Below are 18,852 nucleotides of genomic sequence, written 5' to 3'. Positions count from 1 at the left end.
CTTCTAATAATGTATAGACTAAACATATTAATAGCAAGTTCTAAACTGCATTTTTTTTAAAGATTACACTTACAACATTTTTAAGTGTGATGAAATGTCTTAGGTTATATGGAGTGTTGTAAAATCTATCATTTATTGTACTAAACCTTTATGGTTGAGCAACTAACAGCCTCTGCAGAGAAAATACTAAATCAGCCTGACTATAATTTGTACATCACACTCCAGAGAGAAATTTACCTAGTGCACAGATATTCAAAGGCTTCTACTTTAGGCCTATTATTTTACAGGCAATGTCAGAAAACTGGGGGGGGGGGGGGGGGGGGGGGTGTTTGGGGTGTTGGTGTTGGGTTTTTTGTTGTTTTTTTACTGAACTGTAATTTTTATTTAATTTAAATTTAGTTCAGTCAGTTATAGCTACTTTTGAAGTGGTTTCTGCTCCATTTTGAATAGCTCTTTTTTCTGGAAAAAGTACAGGTAAAATCAATAAATCTTAAGATGAAGTCAATTATAGCTAAAATACAAATTATTTCTTTGCTACCAAAGATTGTAGTTCGCTTGCCTGCTTGTGTTGACTTGGATGTTTTCTGAACCTCACATTTTTTTCTTCTTATTTTATCCATAAGTCTGAAATTGGTCTGTGTTTTTTCTTGCTGCTGCTGTTATGCATTATTTTCAGTTTGCATTAACTATTAATGAGGTTTTTTATAAGCCCCTTCATTCATTTCTTTATAAATTATTATCTTTCTTCCCGCATACATTTCTGAAACCAGGAAAGATGTTGAAATAAAGGTGTACTTTGCTCTGAATAGATTTGGTTTGCAGAATGAATCCTGTACCTACCATTTCTACAAATAACACTTACTATTTAGCTTGAAACCCTTTTTTCTTTGAGTAGAAGTGAAAGTCATTTCAAAGACTTTAGGATGTGTGATTTTAATGCTTCAGTTAAATTTTACTAGTTTTGCAGGCATTCCAAGTTGTATGTTGCTGTTATTATTATTGTTATCACCAAACTTGCAGTGTGCAAATGTGTATTCAGGTTTTCTGTTACATGTTGGGCCTTCCTTGATGCAAGGATTTCTTCAAATACATGTAGATTTCTGAAGAGTACCTGGGCTGCTTTGATTTGTGCATCTGTTTTTAAAGAATACTCTCTGTTTCCTTTGTTTGGTCATCTAGGTTATCACAGCTGCAGCCAAGGGGCAATTGTACTTCTTTCCTTCTTGTAATCCTTAATGTATTTGACTCTAGAACTGTATTTTCACAAGAGCAATTTTTCTTAGCTGACACTCTAGTGGATGTTACAGGCATTATAGGCACATATAACAGCAAATTCTCAGTATACTTTTAAGTATTTTTTTTCTCATCCTTTCCACCATTCATGTGATCAGTCTTCACCGGGGATTAGCTGACTCTGTAGCATACTATGTTTATCACACTTTTGTGGTTGACATATGAATTAATCCCTTGGAAGATGCCTTGGGTAAATGTGTAGTTTAACATTAGTTGCTCGTGGAGCAGTGAGCACCAGGGGTTACTTGAGATAAGCTGCATAAATACATGGTATGACTGTAAGGGGAGGAGAAGGAATGGGATCTCCTCTTTTTAGCATCAGAACTGTTACCTTGATTGAATGATTTAATCTTAACTTAAGAATTTTCAAACCTTCCATCTGTCAGACTGGAAATGGAAAGATTTTAAAATAATTTGGTCAGCTGTCTTGATTCTGTGTGTGTGAGATTGAGAGAGAGAGAGAGATTGACTCAAAGCCAGAGCTCTGAGACAAAAAATTGCCTGCCCTGTGTTTGTCTAAACCACAGAGGCTTGAGGCAATCTTTGAGAAACCTGGAGAAGAAAACTACTTAATGAAATATATGGTTGTGTCAAAATGATGCTGTTTTCATAGACTGGTATTTCTGTATTTTAGTTTTATCTTATTCATGATGTTTTGAAGTACTAATCCTTGTCATTAGATAATAAATGTTATGCATCAGAGGAAAGAGGGTGTGTGTGTGTGTATTTGGTTTATGGCTATTGTAAAGGATATCTGAAAGATGTAGTAGACTGGAAAGAAATCTAGTGGCGGTTTTAAGTGCGGAAGTAGTTATGCAGCCTGAAGATGTAATTGGTGTAACTGAAGAAGTGCACAGACATGTTGGGATCTGCAGGATGCATTTGATAGAGGACCTGTCTGAAATTGAAGTGACTGTAGCAGAAGTTGTGGAACAAACTGACAGAGTAAATAAATTTCCAGGACAAGATGGTGTGCACTGGAGAGCTTTTAGAAGAACTTAGGGATGAAAAAGTCAGATGATGAATGTCTGAAGTCTCATTTAGAATGAACTTGATTTTTGAGGACTGGAGGAATGGCAAATGCTGATTTTTAAGTGCATCAGGAGTTTAGGGGAACTACGTGGTTCCAAGTCTGATGTTTGAGTTGAACAAATCAGTAGAATTTGTAATAAATACTTTGGATACCTGGATAAAGAGAGAGATGTACTCTGGAAAATTTACATCTCCTGTAATGGGAAGCTCTTCACTACAAACCTTTAGAGTTCTTCAGAATCAGCAAAATATTTACAAGGATGATCCAGTTGATGTAATGAGACATAGATGCTTTTCCAAAAGGCATCCCTCAGTCCCTCACCAAAGGCATTTGATGAAAATAGTATGTCAGCCTAAAATGGAAAATCATTGTATGAACAGCTAACCTGCTGAAGGATAAGTGGATGTGGAAGTAAATAGTTAGCCCTCGCAGTGGAGTGGAGTCTTAGAGACCTGTAATGCACAATGTATTTCTTAATGACTTGTAAAACGGTGTGAGCAGGGGGTTGACAGAGTTTGGTGAGTTGCTTGATATAATAAGGATGAGGGTAAAGTGAAGAATTTTGGAAGAAGTTTATGAAACTAATAACTGGGCAATAAAATGGCAGAAGCAGCACGTTGTAGAAAAATGAAAATTGTACTGGGGATGACAACAATTCTGTCTTCATATACAAGATGATGGGCACTGAGCTGACCAGAAACTTTCAATTCTTAGTACAAGTAGTAAAGGCAGATCAGATGTTAGGAATTGCTGGGAAAACAATAGGAAACAAAACAGAACATCATTATCCCACTATGTAGATTTGTGACTTGTCTGTGTGATGAATACTATTTCAGTTCTGGTGGTCTTATCTCACAATTTTTTGAGTGTAATAAAGCTGGAAAGAGCTCAGGAATTACTAAGGCGGCACAAAATTACTTCCTTGTGAAGAGCAATTAAGTAAAATATGAATCTTCCATCTGGCGAGAGACCATCTAGGTTTCTACATCATTACATGTGGTAAAGAGGATAGACAGGCATGGATTACTGCTTGTTTCAGTATAAGAAATGGGGAGCATCAAATGGAGCTAGCAGGAGCTGTGTTCAAAACAAATGAAATAAGGGGTTCTTTATGGAACAGAGCTTTGTAATGCAAAACCTTTCGTAAGGAGTGTTGTGGTTGTGTTATGTGGTTCAAAAGGAAAATAGTCTTTTTTGTGACAGAGAAATGTGTAGATGTATAGAAAGCAGGTCTTTCTAAGGAAGCATCCAGTGATAGAAGTGATTTCCTAACTTGAGGATAGTTTGCATCTGCAGACAGCTGTGATTGGAGAATAGGGTACTTGGCTAGATGGGCCTGATCCAGTTGTGTGGAAGAGGGAATTTGCGGTTGTATGGTCCTTTAAGAGAAGAAAGGATAGATAGAAGTAAAGGAGTGCTTGCTGAGTTTATGTGCAGATGTCTTAAAAAGATTGCATTGAGGAGAAGGATGAATGTGTGAAGGATGGCTGGGAAGGGTGACACAACATGGGAGAAGTGAGTGTGTGTGAGTGGCTGAGGGTGGCAGCAGAGGAAATGGGGAAACAGGCAATATGCTGCGTGGTTTTGAAAACCAAAATGGGTATGGAAGAACAGAGTGTTGAATGTGTAGATTGGTTGTTTAATACTTCATTTTTCTATTATGTCAATTCTGGGGTTTATTATGATAATCCTATATGGGTGTACTTTCTTTCGTATGTTAATTACGTAAGCTTGCATGGTACTTAGGGCACATAACATAGAAAATCCTTTCTCCATAATATTTAAGTAGTGCTGTTATATATGCCTCAGACAATGAGCTAGGCATTGTAGTTTGATATAAAGGCTGTTAAAAAGATTTATACCTCAAGTGTAAGATGCAGCAAATAATTTTGTTACCAAACTTTTAATATATTATTCTTGTCTGGTTTTGTTTACAGGATTCTGAGTAACAATAAAATAACAGAGTTGAAGAATGGTTCCTTCTCTGGATTGCACCTTCTTGAAAGATTGTAAGCACTTCTTAAAAAGCTATTTTGACTTTAAAAATTAAGTGATATAGTGTTTGTTTCCTTAATATTTCTAAGAACAGTGTCTTATTTAAGAGATGTGGTTTTACTTTATTTTGATGTAGGTTTTTTTTGATTGAGGAGTTAAAATAGTTAGGCATTCTCTTCATGAATATGAATGTCATGTAACAGCATAAAGGGATAATCTCACTTGTGGGTGAGATTAGGGCAGCTTCATTGGGAAGTTCACTGGAATGCTGTAATGACTGGTTTTGCTTTGTTGTTGGTCTCATAATACAAAAACTCATGTTGTAAAGAAAATTATTTCTTTAATTTCTTATGAAGTGTCAAAACCTTTATCAAACAATTGTAAAGTATATTTGTAGGGGAAGCGGATGTATTGGAGCCTCTGAAAGAGGCTAGATTCATTGTAAGTTTGTTGTTGACATTTATTTTAACAGTTTTGCTGCTTGCTTTGTAACTTCGGTACATACTGAATGTATAGGGGGGAAAAATGGGAGTGAGTCTGATGGGAATAACTTCTTGGACACCTTTTGCTTCCTGTTTTCACTTTCCCTTTCAGATGATCTATTGCCTATGGGATAATAAGCAGCATTGTAGCTTCTGTTACAGTCAGCTTTTTTCCAGCTGGTAGAAGGTCAGGATTGGCAGGTTGATCTACTCGGGAGCAAGCAGAAACTTTAGAGATAAGGATTTTTCTAGGCCATTTGACTGGGAAAGTAGCCAGTTTCATAATCATCTCGCAACATCTAGGAAGAGTTCCAAATGACTTTTGGCTTCAGGGGATTAAGAGTATTTTACTCTTCCTCTAAAACTTGAAGGCTGCAATCCTGGTCACCTGGCCTAAATAAATTCAAACACTTCCACCATTCCATCCCCCACATGCCAGAAGAAAGATTTGTCTTCTGCACTGGCAGATGAGCTTTATTGTAGAAATAAGCCATTGTGCCAAAGAAGCAAGGTTATCAGCAGTGATGGCATTCTAGATTTTTACACATTATTTTGGCATCCTTGCTTAACTAATAAAGGCATCTGCTGACAGTTGTTATTTGTTGTAACTCGTTACAATTTTCAGACAGGAAATACTTGAAACTCTAATTAGTTTGAGATGATCATTTACATTTGCTCTATGAATCCAGATCTTAATTTTCTTTAAAACAATAAGAACCCAGCTTTCTTCCATTTAACTCCTGTCACTTTTAAGGATTTTTTTTAGGTTATTTTGGTATCTTCTTTCATGGAAAGAAAGCAGTAAGAAAGGCATCACATTTGAGCGTTTAAAGTGATCTGGGATAGCAGTATTTTAGATGGCATGGTGGTCTCATCTGAATGCGATAACACACTTTATGTGCACTGGTATAGGAGTTAATATATCAACAAATTACTATTAATGGCCAGGTGTCTTCATCATAAAGGAAGGGATAAGTAGCATGATACACTAGTTATTAATGACCATCTCTCTTTTTGTGTGTGTGTGTATGTGCAAGACTTATTTAAAAAAATGCCGTGGTTTAACCCCAGCCAGCAACTAAGCACTGCTTGCTCACTCTGCCCCCAGCCCAGTGGGATGGGGGAGAGAATTGGGGGGGGGGAAGTAAAACTCGTGGGTTGAGATAAGAACAGTTTAATGGGACAGAAAGGAAGAAAACAAGAATGATGATAATATTAATAATAAAATTACTATAACAATAATTAAAAAATTGGAATATACAAAACAAGTGATGCACAGTGCAATTGCTTACCACTCACCAGCCAATGCCCAGTTAGTTCCTGAGCAGCGATTTCCCCCCCCAGGCCAACTCCCCCCAGTTTATATACTGGGCATGACATCACATGGTATGGAATACCCCATTGGCCAGTTGAGGTCAGCTGCCCTGGCTGTGTCCCCTCCCAACTTCTTGTGCCCCTACAGCTTTCTTGCTGGCTGGGCATCAGAACCTGAAAAATCCTTGACTTAGTCTAAACATTACTTAGCAACAACTGAAAACATCAGTGTGTTATCAACCTTCTTCTCATACTGAACCCAAAACGCAGCACTATACCAGCTATTGGGAAGACAATTAACTCTATCCCAGCTGAAACCGGGACAAAAAAAAAAATTATTTAACCACAGCAAAAGTAAACTTCTCCACTTTAGATGCTCTTGTGACCTTGGACAGAAGCTACTCTTCTAAGTAAAATATTTTTTCAAAGTTAAATGAATAGTCAATGGAAAAAATTTGAAAGCCATGGAAACTATTTTAACCATTAACATTATCTTCAGCAGTTTCAAATTATATTCCTTAATGTTCACTTTGATAATTTGCATGGCTTTAAAATTGCACATTTTTGACAGTTTCTTGCTTATTTTTAGTTTCTCTTACTACTCATACTCCCCCTTGTTTCCTTATGAGTGTTTTCTTTCTTTGTAGACACGCCCTTTTCCCCACTTTAATTTAAGAGATGAAACAGAGATAAATACATTCAGTCAGCATTTAAATAGTTAATTCAGGCATTAGCATTGTCACTTAACATTACTGCTTACCAAGGGAGAGATTCTGTATACATTTAATGCTTGTTTTGTTCATTCCTTGTAATGTTATACTTCATAGCAAATATTTTTGCTATTTCTCCTTAATGGTTTTTGGATAGAGTTTAGATATATTTAACCACAGCCTTTTTAAAAAAAAAAAAAAAAAATCAACTAATATGTCAGACACATGTACCTGCATAATAATTGTTTTTAATTGCATTTTAATCAATATTTTGAACCCTGAAATACAGATTCACAACTTCATAGTTGATGTATTAATTTACTAAACTTGTTTTCTCCTGTTAGTTCTTGGACATCTTAATGAAAATTTACATACTTAAATGGTTTCTGTTATTTTTTCAGTTCGTCAAATAAACTTGGGCATATGGTGTCTGCAGCTGGCAAATTGTTGCATTGTAGGTTATCATTTTGCCTAAACATGTTATCTCTTGACCTCATCCCCATCTGACAGTTCTTCACTGTTACTACTGAAAGGGAGAGATTGTTTTATTTGTTGCTTGTGTGCCCCAAAACTATGGGGAAGTACATTAAAAATGCTGGCCCAAATAGGAATTTAAAATTTCTTTGTTAATAATTTTGTGCATGTATGTTAATTTATGAAAATGTAGAATTTGGTAATGCATCATTTTCTAAACAGGGTGATAAGATTGCCAAAATAAGAGTTTTGTCTTGCTGGAGGGTGAAATGTTTGTTAATTATAGTAGAAAATGACTATGCTATATCTACATCTACTCGTAGGAAAAAATTCATGCAAATAATAGCTGAATAACTGTAAGCAGGTAAAAGATTTTTACTGCCATAAGTGGTAATTAAAGTGTCTGTACAAAAAGATGTTAAATATTTTAATCTCCACTGACTTTGTTAATGCTATGTTTTGCTATGAGTTTCTTGCAGTTTAAATGTTGAAGTAACTTCTTGCACAACTAATTTGTGATGGATAATTTTTCACCTAGTAGATACTTGACTTTATATAGCATTGTTCAAAGTCCAGCAACTTAGAAGCAAACTGCTGTCTTCCATCTGGAAGCTAGCTAATGCTGCCTGTTGATTTTTGCGAGGATAAGGAAGATTACTTTATGTATTTATAAAGTACTATTTTTCATTGTACGTGAGGGAGAGAGGAGGAAGAGACAGGCACAGAATTCAGTAAGATATTTAGATAGCAAGAGAAGGGTTTGATATTTATTGAACTGTAAATAGTGACAAGGGTTTACCAATGTATTTTTTGGATATACCTTTGAAAAGGGAAGATATGCAGTGTGAAGGGAGTGTTATTTGTAGACAGTCTAAATTTTTTTTCCTCCTGTTTTTACAGCACCAATCTACAGGTATATGGATGCCTGAAATAAAAATAGGAGCTTCTAATACTTTTTCAGACAGTAACAATTTCTGATTTTAATTCTTGTGATAGTGCAGCAGAGCATGTGAAAAGATGGACCTGAGTTCTCCTAGTGGTAGACTTTAAACTTTTTTTTTTGAAGTCTTTAAAAGTGATTGGAAAGTGTCAGTATTTCTTGTTTGAATATTACTGAGCAGAGAAATGGTTTTATGAATATTCAGGAACTTGTTTTCTGCTCTAACTTTAGTTCTGGTTTTGGTTCTGGAAGCTCCATCTCTCTGTTAGCTGTGGCTCTTTCAGGAGAAGACTGAGAGCGCTAGGCTAACAAAATATTTGTTTTCCCCATCCTAACCTGCTTCTCAGGTAATTTCTGAAAGATGAATGGTGGGGGAAATGTGCTTCTAATCTCTGCTGAAAAATCTGTGCTGTGAAATTGAATGGAGTATCCTGAACTGTTGGAAGTACAGAAATTACTTGAAGGAAGCAAAAAGGTTTTCTGGTCTAGGTTCTAGCTTTTGTTTAGTTTGCAGAAGTGTGGTATTCCCAAGCATTTTTTTTTTTTAAACTTTTGTATTCTTCAAGAAATTTTGACTATTGTAGTTCATCATTGTGATGGGGTAAGAAAAACAAAGTGATCTAAGTTGCTGTCGATTTCTTTAGATGCAAGGGGATGTCAAAAGGATATGTCAGAACTTTTCAAAAAGTCAAAAAATGTTTTTCAGTAACAACTTTTTAATTTTCATTTGAAAAATGTCCAAGTCTCAGAAGTGTCTCTTTCGTGCTTCCTTACGAACCTGGACTCTCAAGTTGCTTTCTATTCTTGTATTACTCTAATATCATCAAAATCAGTGATAGATTTGAGCCAGTTTACCTTTCCTAGAGAGAGTTGCTTGAACCTGGTGAAACAGATCCAGCAGCACTTGATCCTCACATAAAATTTGAATATGTTGACCTGAAAGCCGAATTCTACATCTGAGACCCACATGCAGTAAAGTATTGGGCTTTCAGTTACCAACAGTTTTGGTGGTACTCTAAAGATTTGGTACACTGATGGTGAAAACTCAAAATAAATATAGCCTGCTATATTTTAGGGAGAAAGCCTATGTATGTATAGGGTAGAATTTAAGTCATACGCAGTGAATGATGAGGAAACAAAAAAATTGTTTAATCAGTCATAAGCATTTATTGGATCTGCCTGCCTAAAAAAATCTACGCCCCATAGAGCTGTGGGAGGGATAGGCTGACTTTATGTAATGTTTAACCTATTTTTGTAATTTCTTTGTCCTCTTCCCCCATTTCCTTTTTGAAAAGGCATTTCATATAGTAAGAGTCCATTGTAGGTAATGGGTTTCTTGTTGGATGTTCATTTTCAAGTTCTGTTCAGGAAGAAAAGACTAAATAATTTATACATGTCAGTATGTATATATATGCATTGTTTGTTTGTGCCTGCAGGATGCCTTAGTAATAATTAAGACAATCTTTACTGTGCTGAGACAGAAAGCAGTAAATTATAAGTAATATGTATTTATACATAAGTAATTTTTAAGTATGTATATGTGCACTTTTAAGTCATAGACAACTGGCCACTGAAACATTTCATTATAAATTCTAATGAAATGAAAGGATTTTGTTTTTTACGTGGCAAAATATAGTTACATTTAAGTACTCTTTCATTAAGATAAGAAAAATATCTTAACAAGATAGCATTAGGTGTGGTTGTCAGGCTCTTAAAAATATTTTTGCTTGTTGCTAAGTTGCTATTTGCCCACTTAATCACAGATTTGAAAAAGGGCGTTCCAATTGGACATAAGAAAATTCTTCATAATGAGAATGGTTAAACACTCAGAGAGCTGGGTGGTGAGGTGGTGAAATCTACGTCCTTTGTGGTTTTCAGGACTGCACTGGACATAGCAGTAGGGCAGTTGATCTGATTTTAGTTATGCTTTGAGCCAGAAGTTGGACTATGTGACTTCAACACATGCCTTAAAACCTAAGTTTTTCTATGATCCTAATCTCAGTCACCTTCTCTGATAAATACAGGGCCATGCTTATCCACACTGCTATTTAGATTTAAGAGAAAATGAATTTTTTTTTTATAGGTTCTCAGTGTAAGATGGCTCCACTGCCTGGATTGTGGGGTTTTTTTGTAGCAGTATTTTTAGTTGCTAGATGAAAGATGCAGTTACTGTAAGATAAACGATGAATTGATAAGCTAGAGCTTGGGGAAGTTGTAATATTACCCTAACTGAAACTCTCCTCTAATGGATTCTTTTGGACAGATTTTCTTTTGTTTGGACAAATAAATATCTATAACTATATTCTGTCAGTTGAGCTTTGCCAAGGACAAATGATTAAAATCATCCGCTGAGATGAGCAAATTTCTGTTGCTAAAAATCAGCAGTTTTTATAAATGTATTTATAAGTGTTAAAAACAACAGCAATTTTAAAGCCAAACACAACTTTCTAATGAGATTGTCTCCCGCACCTCCCTTTTATGTGAGAATCCTATCAGTCTGTTGGTTTAACCACAACTGTCATTTCTTCATTTAGAAACTGTCCTAGATCCTGGAGTCCTGGCAGTTGCAGCAGCCTGTGTATCAACATCTTTTACTGTTTCTGAAGAGCTGCCAGACATGTCAGCACTGTGTTAATTTTGAGATCTTTAAATATCTCTTTATATTTCACAGTTTTCATCTGCTAATACTTTTTGATAGATGAATACATTGCTAGTGCTTACTAATGACTGCCACTGGGAGGGGGGGGAAAACCCCCAGACACTCCCCAACTGTTGTAGTTGCACATTGAGAAAATGCTAACACTTTGGGCATTAAGGGTGTTTTTTAAAAATTACGTTAGTATAGTGGTTCATTAATGCTTTGGTATCTTATTTACTAAATACACAATATACATTGAAAGAGTTTTATGAAAACATGAAAATTGTTGGCATTTCTTTTTGAAAAGATTTTATTAATTCTAGTGTAATTATCCTTCTGGAACTGGTGTTAAGTCCTACTAAGTGGAGGAGGAAAAAAAGCAAAAAATTGCATAAAGAATAGACTAGTCAGTTTTTATCAAATAATCTGACAAAATGTATAAATAGGTTGTGGAAGTAGTAAAACTCTTGCTTTTAATTTTAAAACTATACTGTTTTTTTTCCACTGAAGCTGTGGATTTAAGAAAGAGGTGTATCAGGGAGTACGCTTTGAATTTAAGTAGTGAAATTAAAGATCACTGATAATCTAGACTAGCGGATTTCCAACGCATGCTGTCAAGGTTTTTTTCCCTGAGTGTTTTCCACAGTGAGATTTTAAGTTCAAGTGGGAGTTACGTGATTTTAAACTGAAATTTAAAATATGAACAGTAAATATAATTTTTCTTCCCTGTCCCAAAGACTGATGGTAAATAAGTGATGAATAACATTTAGTATTCTCAGGCTTGTCATGGTCTTGGTACTGAGTTTATAAGCCTGCTGAAAGAGGCTTAAAAACATTACAGTCCTTCAGGCTTCCGATACTGCTTTGGAAGTAGTTGACAGTCCCTGCCACCATACAGGGCAAGAAACTCAAATTGAGATAAGAGAAGTGTGTATATGTCATAGTTTTAATGAAAATTACTTTACTGCAAGGTAAAATTAAAGTATTTACAGTATTTTAAATGTTTATTAGGTACAGCATTGAAGTGTGATCCGTGTGCCATGATACTGTCTGTTGTACCATGATTTGTTAATCTGGCTGCAGGAAATGCTGTTGTGAAATCTTGGGATGAATTTATATTTTTGCTCATGCATATCTGTGTGATGGTAGATGTAATCCTCTTGTACTGTTCTCTTTCAGGCAGAATTATTAATGTTGTGGTAGATTTAGGGGATGTTTTTTTTTACCCTTGCTTACTAAAACATTGCTTTTAATTGAAATTACCAATTTTCTTTTCAAAAGCAAAATGTTCACATCTTACCAAGGAATGACAAATTTTTCTCATAGTAATAAGTGTCTGCGAAGTTTCAGATAGTATTATAGTAAAAATCTTGGATGAATAAGGAGGTAGAAATAATTTTAGCATTCATGCAGTGATAAAGTTTGTTCAAAACTGTGTAGATGCTGGCAGATGCTTTCTGTGACCTTTCGAATTAAGCTGTATCTGCAAAATATCTCAAGTTAGGAGTTAAAACTCCTATATCACTTGTACAATTAATAAAGCAGTTAAATGGCATAGTTATTTTATATTTCTCCTTATAATCTCCTATTCTGGAAACTTAAGATTTAAAAATATGTGCTCTTGAGTTTTTTCACCAGCTTTATTTGGGATTCTCAGCCAGGGCTTTGCTTTTGTGCCAGTAACATTGGTGGAAACTTTCCATGTTGTGTCTTTGGTGTATTTTTAGGATCTTGTTTTGCTTCTTTTGGTAGGTGTTGGGCACTACTAAAGTATTTAAAATTCAGTAGGCTGAAGAAGACAACACTGTGCTAAACAGTATTGTATGGTATAATAAGCAAATGTTACACCCTGAGCAGCTGTAATCTATTTGGACACTGTGGCAAAGTATCTTTGACTCTATACCCTTTCATGTGATAGGAACTGATAGAATATTTAAAGGAATACACATGCTTTATATTCTTCTTTCTATTTAAAATGCAGAGTTTCAAATTTTGAGAGAGACTATGTTAGAGAAAGCAGAAATGTGTTGTATAGGTTTTTTTGGGCAGTTTTCGAACAAGTTGAGGCAAGTGTATCTTCATGCATGTGTATCTGTTTTAAAGGGTAGTTTGTGGCAAATGTAATGTCTTAATTTTTCTCTACAGGGACCTTAAGAACAACCTTATTAGTACTATAGATCCAGGAGCTTTTCTGGGGCTTTCATCTCTGAAAAGACTGTAAGTAGTATATCTATCTAGTCAGTTTAAACAAAACAAACAAAAAACCCCTGAGAGTAGATAAGTCTTAGGTTCTGCAAATTTAGACAGCAAAGCTATTATATATTAAAAGTTGAATATGTGTATGCTGTCTAAATTTATACACACACATACATATGTATAAAACAAAGTCTGCTTTCACTTTTATGACTGAAGAACATCCACTGCTTGTGGCTTTGCAGTCTCACTTATTTTTACTGACAGTCTCTTGTATTATTCCTCCTTTTTTGTATTTCAGTGACTTGAAACATCACTGCGTGAACATTCATTCAGAGCTTTGATGCCATCAAGTCTGGCTTTAAATGTTAAACTCCTTATGATTTCCCCCCCACGAAGGTCATAGTGGAACACAAGAGTCCCTTGCTATTAATACTACACTGAAGTTACAGCGCTGTTAATGCTGAAGGTTGTGCCAGCATTCCCATTAACACATTTTTGGGGGATTTATACCTTGGCTGTAAAAATTCTGTCCCAGCTCAAACTTGAAAAACAAGACCTCAGCATGATGGCCCCTTTTTCTTTACCCCCCCCCCCCCCCCCCCCCTTTTTTCCTTTTTCTTTTTTTAAAACACTCTTCAGATTTTTGGAATATCTGGGACAGCTTTTAAGTCGTAGTGATGTCATCTGCACCCCCCCCCCCCCCCCCCCCCCCCCCCCTTAGTCAGCATACAGCTTTCCTTCTTAAATTTTTGTAGTGTATATGTTTGTTTTCACTGATCAGATGATCTGGCTGACTTAAAAGGAAATTTTGTTGGTAATTGCACTTTTGAAAACCTTAATAAAGCTGAAGGACTAATTCTGGACCATTACTAACTGCAAGCTTAATTTTTATTCTTTTAAGAATTTTTGGCAATTCAATTTAAGACCTACATTGTAAAATATATAATATTTAAATATTTATGTAAGTATGAATATAGAAATGGTCCTGTTTATGTACAATAAATGCACTAGTATAGGTCTCTGGCACGTCAGAAAATGAAGTGATGTAGCACATGTGATGAATATACTGTACAAATATGAAAATTTACTTTGTAGTGATATAAGCCAAGCCTGTTCTAAGGGGATTTACTGGTAAGGCTAGGCTCATTTAGCAGTATATGGGCAAACCATTATTACTCTAGAAATGGAATAAGGACTCTTACGTGCATGTGTGTCCACCCATATAGCAGTATCTTTGGGTTTTGCTGAAAAAGACTAAATGTATATATGGTGCAATCTGTTACTTATGAATTTTAGTTGAAATACTTTTGTTTGCAGACTGTATGTCACTTGGAAATAAACCAGTTTATTCTGATTTTTGCTTTTTCCTATTTATAGAGACTTAACTAATAACAGAATAGGCTGCCTGAATGCAGATATATTTAGAGGACTTGTAAATCTTATTAGATTGTAAGTATAATTTGTTGTATATAATTTCACTTTTTAAGTTTTAGTCTTATATAAGTTAACATTATTTGTTTCAATGGGAGTAGTTTGTTTTAAGTGTGTGCTTGAAAGACATGCAGTGTGGCTATGATTGTGGTTTGTTACTCAGTAGCAAGCTTAAAAAAAAAAAAGGGGGGGGGGGGGCAGCAGGGGCAACCAGAACTACAGTACTGGGTGCCCTGCCTACTTTGCAACCACTTTCCAGTTTCTTGCGGGGGGGGGGGGGGGGGGAGTAGCAGACTGTACAAAATATTTTCCTGAGAAAAATATTTCAGGGTTACAGAATCTTTTAATATCCTGCCTTTTACCACGGCATCAGCATGGTTGTGTTTTGCTGGCTTTCTTGCATATTTTGTAGTTCTTCATTTACTTTAAGAAAATAACATGTAAGATTATGGAATGTTTCTTTGTCCCGATTGTTAGCTTCTTATGCAGTGCTTTCACTGATACAGAGAAACTGGGATGTATAATTTTTTTAAAAAAATATTCTGCTAGATCTAACATGCTTCTTATAGCATGTTAATAGCAACACATCAGTTCGCTGTGAACAACAAAGTTAATTTTAAACTTCTTGAAATGTGCGCTCAACATATGCTAGTTGTTGCTTTACATAAAACTAAACTATTTGCATTCAATCCTTGTTGCCAATCTTAAAATTCTTCAGCTAAAAAAGAAGTGTTAGGGAACAGTTTATTTGGGGATTTTTGCGGGGTAGACCTGATTATTTTTCTTTCAGTCTTGTGAACTATGACAGTGTCATAATAGTATCTTGTAGGTTTTAAAATAATGTTATCTTGAAGAGGGATTTTTTTATTTCAAATGTCAGTTGCTTGAGCATGAGTTCAAATCATGATATTTCTATTTGTTAGGAATCTTTCTGGAAATCTGTTTTCTACACTTACACAGGGAACATTTGATCATCTTGGTTCACTAAAGTCTCTGTAAGTATTTATTGCATCTAATCTTAATTTGCATCATCATTTGTGTTCTTAACAAAAATAATTGTGTATACGCTTGCTTGTACTACAGTCTTGTGGTTTTAGTTTTAAAACTCATAACAGTGGTTTCTTTATCTGAATAAGTGCATGGGACGTGTACAGATATTTGGGTGTTTAACTCCTTCAAAAGATGCTTGGTATTTGTTACATAGTTCTCAGAGAACAAAGCTATACTGGCATCTGGGCTTCTGAAAGTTTCATTCTGTATGCATCATTTATTACTTTATATTAAATAAATAGTGTTTTAAACGTTTTTTAAGAAAGGGAACAAATACTTTTAAGGAAGATTTTAGTCCTTGAAGAACAGTATAGTTTTGTTACATGTAACAGTGGGTACATCTCAACCTCATGTTATTTTTCTCTCTTTAAATTTCATGAGAGTTGTAATCTTGTGTAAGGAAGAAAGCAAATGAAAAAAATTATCAGTGCTGATGACTAGCTTGCATTTTTCCCTGGTAGTCATGACAGTTGGCTTACTGTACTGGGACTTTCTCAAAAGCTCTGGCTTTGACACAGAGTTAATTTCTTGTTTATAAAGACAAATGTTTCTTTCCCTCCTCTGGCTTCTTTTAATTGTTCATAAGTTGTTATTCCTAGTATTTTAATTGTGTACATAAAGGTTGCTGTCCAAGAACATCACAGGACTGACAAGAGAACCTGCATATAACCGTTGCTATTAAAAATGTGTGTGTCTGGAGGAATTCCTGTGAACAAAGACCAAATGGAATTTCACAGGCATGTTGATTTAGTGTTTGAAGTGTTCTGCCTGTGATGCTGTGTTATCCTCTAGACATTTGCAAAAAGAAAAAAAAAAAAAAACCAAAACATGTTTGCACTAGAGGTAAAAACAGTGTAGACACAGTGATACATTTTGATACTTTTTTTTTTAACTGCTTCTAAACAGGTAAAATATTTGTGTTCTCTTTTTAATTTAGCTGAATACAACACACACCGATGGGGGGATTTGGTATGTCTTTTTAGTAGAAAGTATTAAATTATACCAAGAAGACTTTATGAATCAATGAAAAGCCTTATATGATTTTCATATAAAGCAGAATAAAACTATCACTAAAATTGTGTGAATAGTGGTTCTGAAAAGAGAAATAGGTGAGAGGCTATTTTTATATTTCTGTTGATATTACTGTTAAAGCATTTGATTGCTAAAATGAAGCAATCAGTTGTGTTCTTAAGTTATGCTGATGCATATTCAAGCAATTCCTTGTTATTGCTCACTTAAATAATGTGAACTCCCTCCATGAAGGAAATTACTAGAAATTTTTTCATGTGCAGGTATTAAATATTCCCCATATTTATGGAGAGGATTCCTTTTCTCGGGGAGCGCATGCTTTTGTTTTCAGACCACAGCCTGCAGAGGATTAGAGTATCTTCCAATATGTAGTGGTAGGCAACTCTGCTGTATTCTGGGGTTTGCTTGTTGTCCGTATGTCTGTGACAATGAGAGGCATTGCACAGCTGTTGATGTCAAGCTTTCAGACCTTTGAGTGTTGCCTTTTATCACTGTGAATACCTATTTTGTGTTGCAGAGAATTTCAAACTGATTATCTTCTTTGTGATTGCAACATACTGTGGATGCATCAGTGGTTAAAAGAAAGAAATATAACTGTACGTGAAACTAAATGTGCCTATCCCAAGTCACTTCAGTCACAGACAGTGACTGGTGTTAAGCAGGAACTTCTAACATGCGGTAAGCTCTCCTGACAACTGATACTTATTTTCTAATGCATTCCATATTCTGTTAATATTAGTGAACAGACTTGTTTGCTTTGTTTTGTTTCCCTGAAATTCAGCACATACATGATAGTGGTGGGTTGACCCTGGCTGGATGTCAGGTACCCACCAAAGCCGTTCTATCCCTCCCCTCCTCAGCTGGACAAGGGAGAGAAAATACAACAAAAAGGCTTGTGGGTGGAGATAAGGACAGGAAGAGATCACTCAGCAATTAGCGTCACAGGCAAAACAGACTCAACTTGGGGAAATTAATTTCATTTATTACCAATCAGATCAGAGTAGGATAATGAGAAATAAAACCAAATCTTAAAAAGACCTTCCCCCCACCCCTCCTTCTTCCTGGGCTTAACTTTACTCCTGATTTTCTCTACCTCCTTGCCCCCAGCAGTGCAGAGGGACAGGGAATGGGGGTTGTGGTCGGTTCATCACACGTTTCTGCTGCTCCTTCCTCTTCAGGGGGAGGACTCCTCACTCTCTTCCCCTGCTCCAGCGTGGGGTCCTTCCCACAGGAGACAGTCCTCCAATGAACTTCTCCAACGTGACTCTTTCCAGTGGGCTACAGTTCTTCATGAACTGCTCCAGCGTGGCTCCCCCACGGGGTCACAAGTCCTGCCAGCAAGCCTGCTCCAGCGTGGGTTTCTCTCTCCACGGGGTCACAAGTCCTGCCAGGAGCCTGCTCTGGTGTGGGGTCCTCCACGGGCTGCAGGGGAATCTCTGCTCTGGTGCCTGCAGCTCCTCCTCCCCCTCCTGCTTCACTGACCTGGGGGTCTGCAGGCTTGTTTCTTTCACATATTCTCACTCCCCTCTTCGGACTGCTGCCACACAGTTTTTTTCCCCCCCTTCTTAAATACGTTATCCCAGAGGCGCTACCACCATTGTTGCTGATGGACTCAGCCTTGGCTGGCAATGGGTCCGTTTTGGAGCTGGCTGGTATTGTCTCTGTCGGACATAGGGGAAGCTTCCAGCAGCTTCTCACAGAAGCCACCCCTGTAACTCCCCCCTCTAACAAAACCTTGCCGTGCAAACCCAGTGCAAGTGGCAATAATGATTCTTTTTCAAAGGCTGTTCTTTAGTCATGATTCGGTGGTGTTTGCTTCTGGAAATAAATAATAAATAAATTGGTGATTGTGGATGTTAGTGTGTAGAAACTAAGGGTGAGATGTGCTCTCTGGAGATAAAGTACTTTTTCCTGCTAATCCATGTTTTTCAGAGATTTTTACCTAAACTTCACAAGAGGAATCAGAAACTGACAATTTTTTTCCAAAGGCTAGCTATGTGACTTCAGATGTGCAAATTATTCCAAGCCCAAATTTCTGAAGGCCTTCATTTTATGACTTACTTTCCTACATGTTGATTCTTTTGTTGATTAGCCTTCTTGTTGTGATGAAACCATGAACAACTTGCTTAACTTTTGTTGTATTAGAGTTATTCCATCTCACAGAGTAATAAAACATATCTGTTTGTGATTTTGAAATCTAGTGAGAAATTGTGAAGAAATAAAATGCATAAATATATTTTTTCATTCAAGTTTATATTTTTCACTCT

The 18,852-nt window shown here is 36.1% G+C and overlaps 1 protein-coding gene across 2 annotated transcripts in view; it reads left to right on the top strand.

Moving 5' to 3' along the window:
* The window catches only part of ADGRA3 (adhesion G protein-coupled receptor A3), a 67,811-nt gene that overhangs the window by 14,905 nt on the left and 34,054 nt on the right, over positions 1-18,852 (top strand). For both annotated transcript variants that reach the window (XM_041124345.1, XM_030018644.2), the window contains exons 2-6: positions 4,264-4,335; positions 13,025-13,096; positions 14,453-14,524; positions 15,430-15,501; positions 17,103-17,263. In XM_041124345.1, coding sequence (XP_040980279.1) covers positions 4,264-4,335; positions 13,025-13,096; positions 14,453-14,524; positions 15,430-15,501; positions 17,103-17,263 — 449 coding nt within the window. The remainder of the gene's footprint in view (positions 1-4,263; positions 4,336-13,024; positions 13,097-14,452; positions 14,525-15,429; positions 15,502-17,102; positions 17,264-18,852) is intronic.

The sequence above is a fragment of the Aquila chrysaetos genome, chromosome 1 (genome assembly GCF_900496995.4).
Source record: "Aquila chrysaetos chrysaetos chromosome 1, bAquChr1.4, whole genome shotgun sequence".
In the NCBI taxonomy this organism is placed as follows: Eukaryota; Metazoa; Chordata; class Aves; order Accipitriformes; family Accipitridae; genus Aquila; species Aquila chrysaetos.
This window is presented reverse-complemented; position numbering and strand designations above follow the sequence as displayed.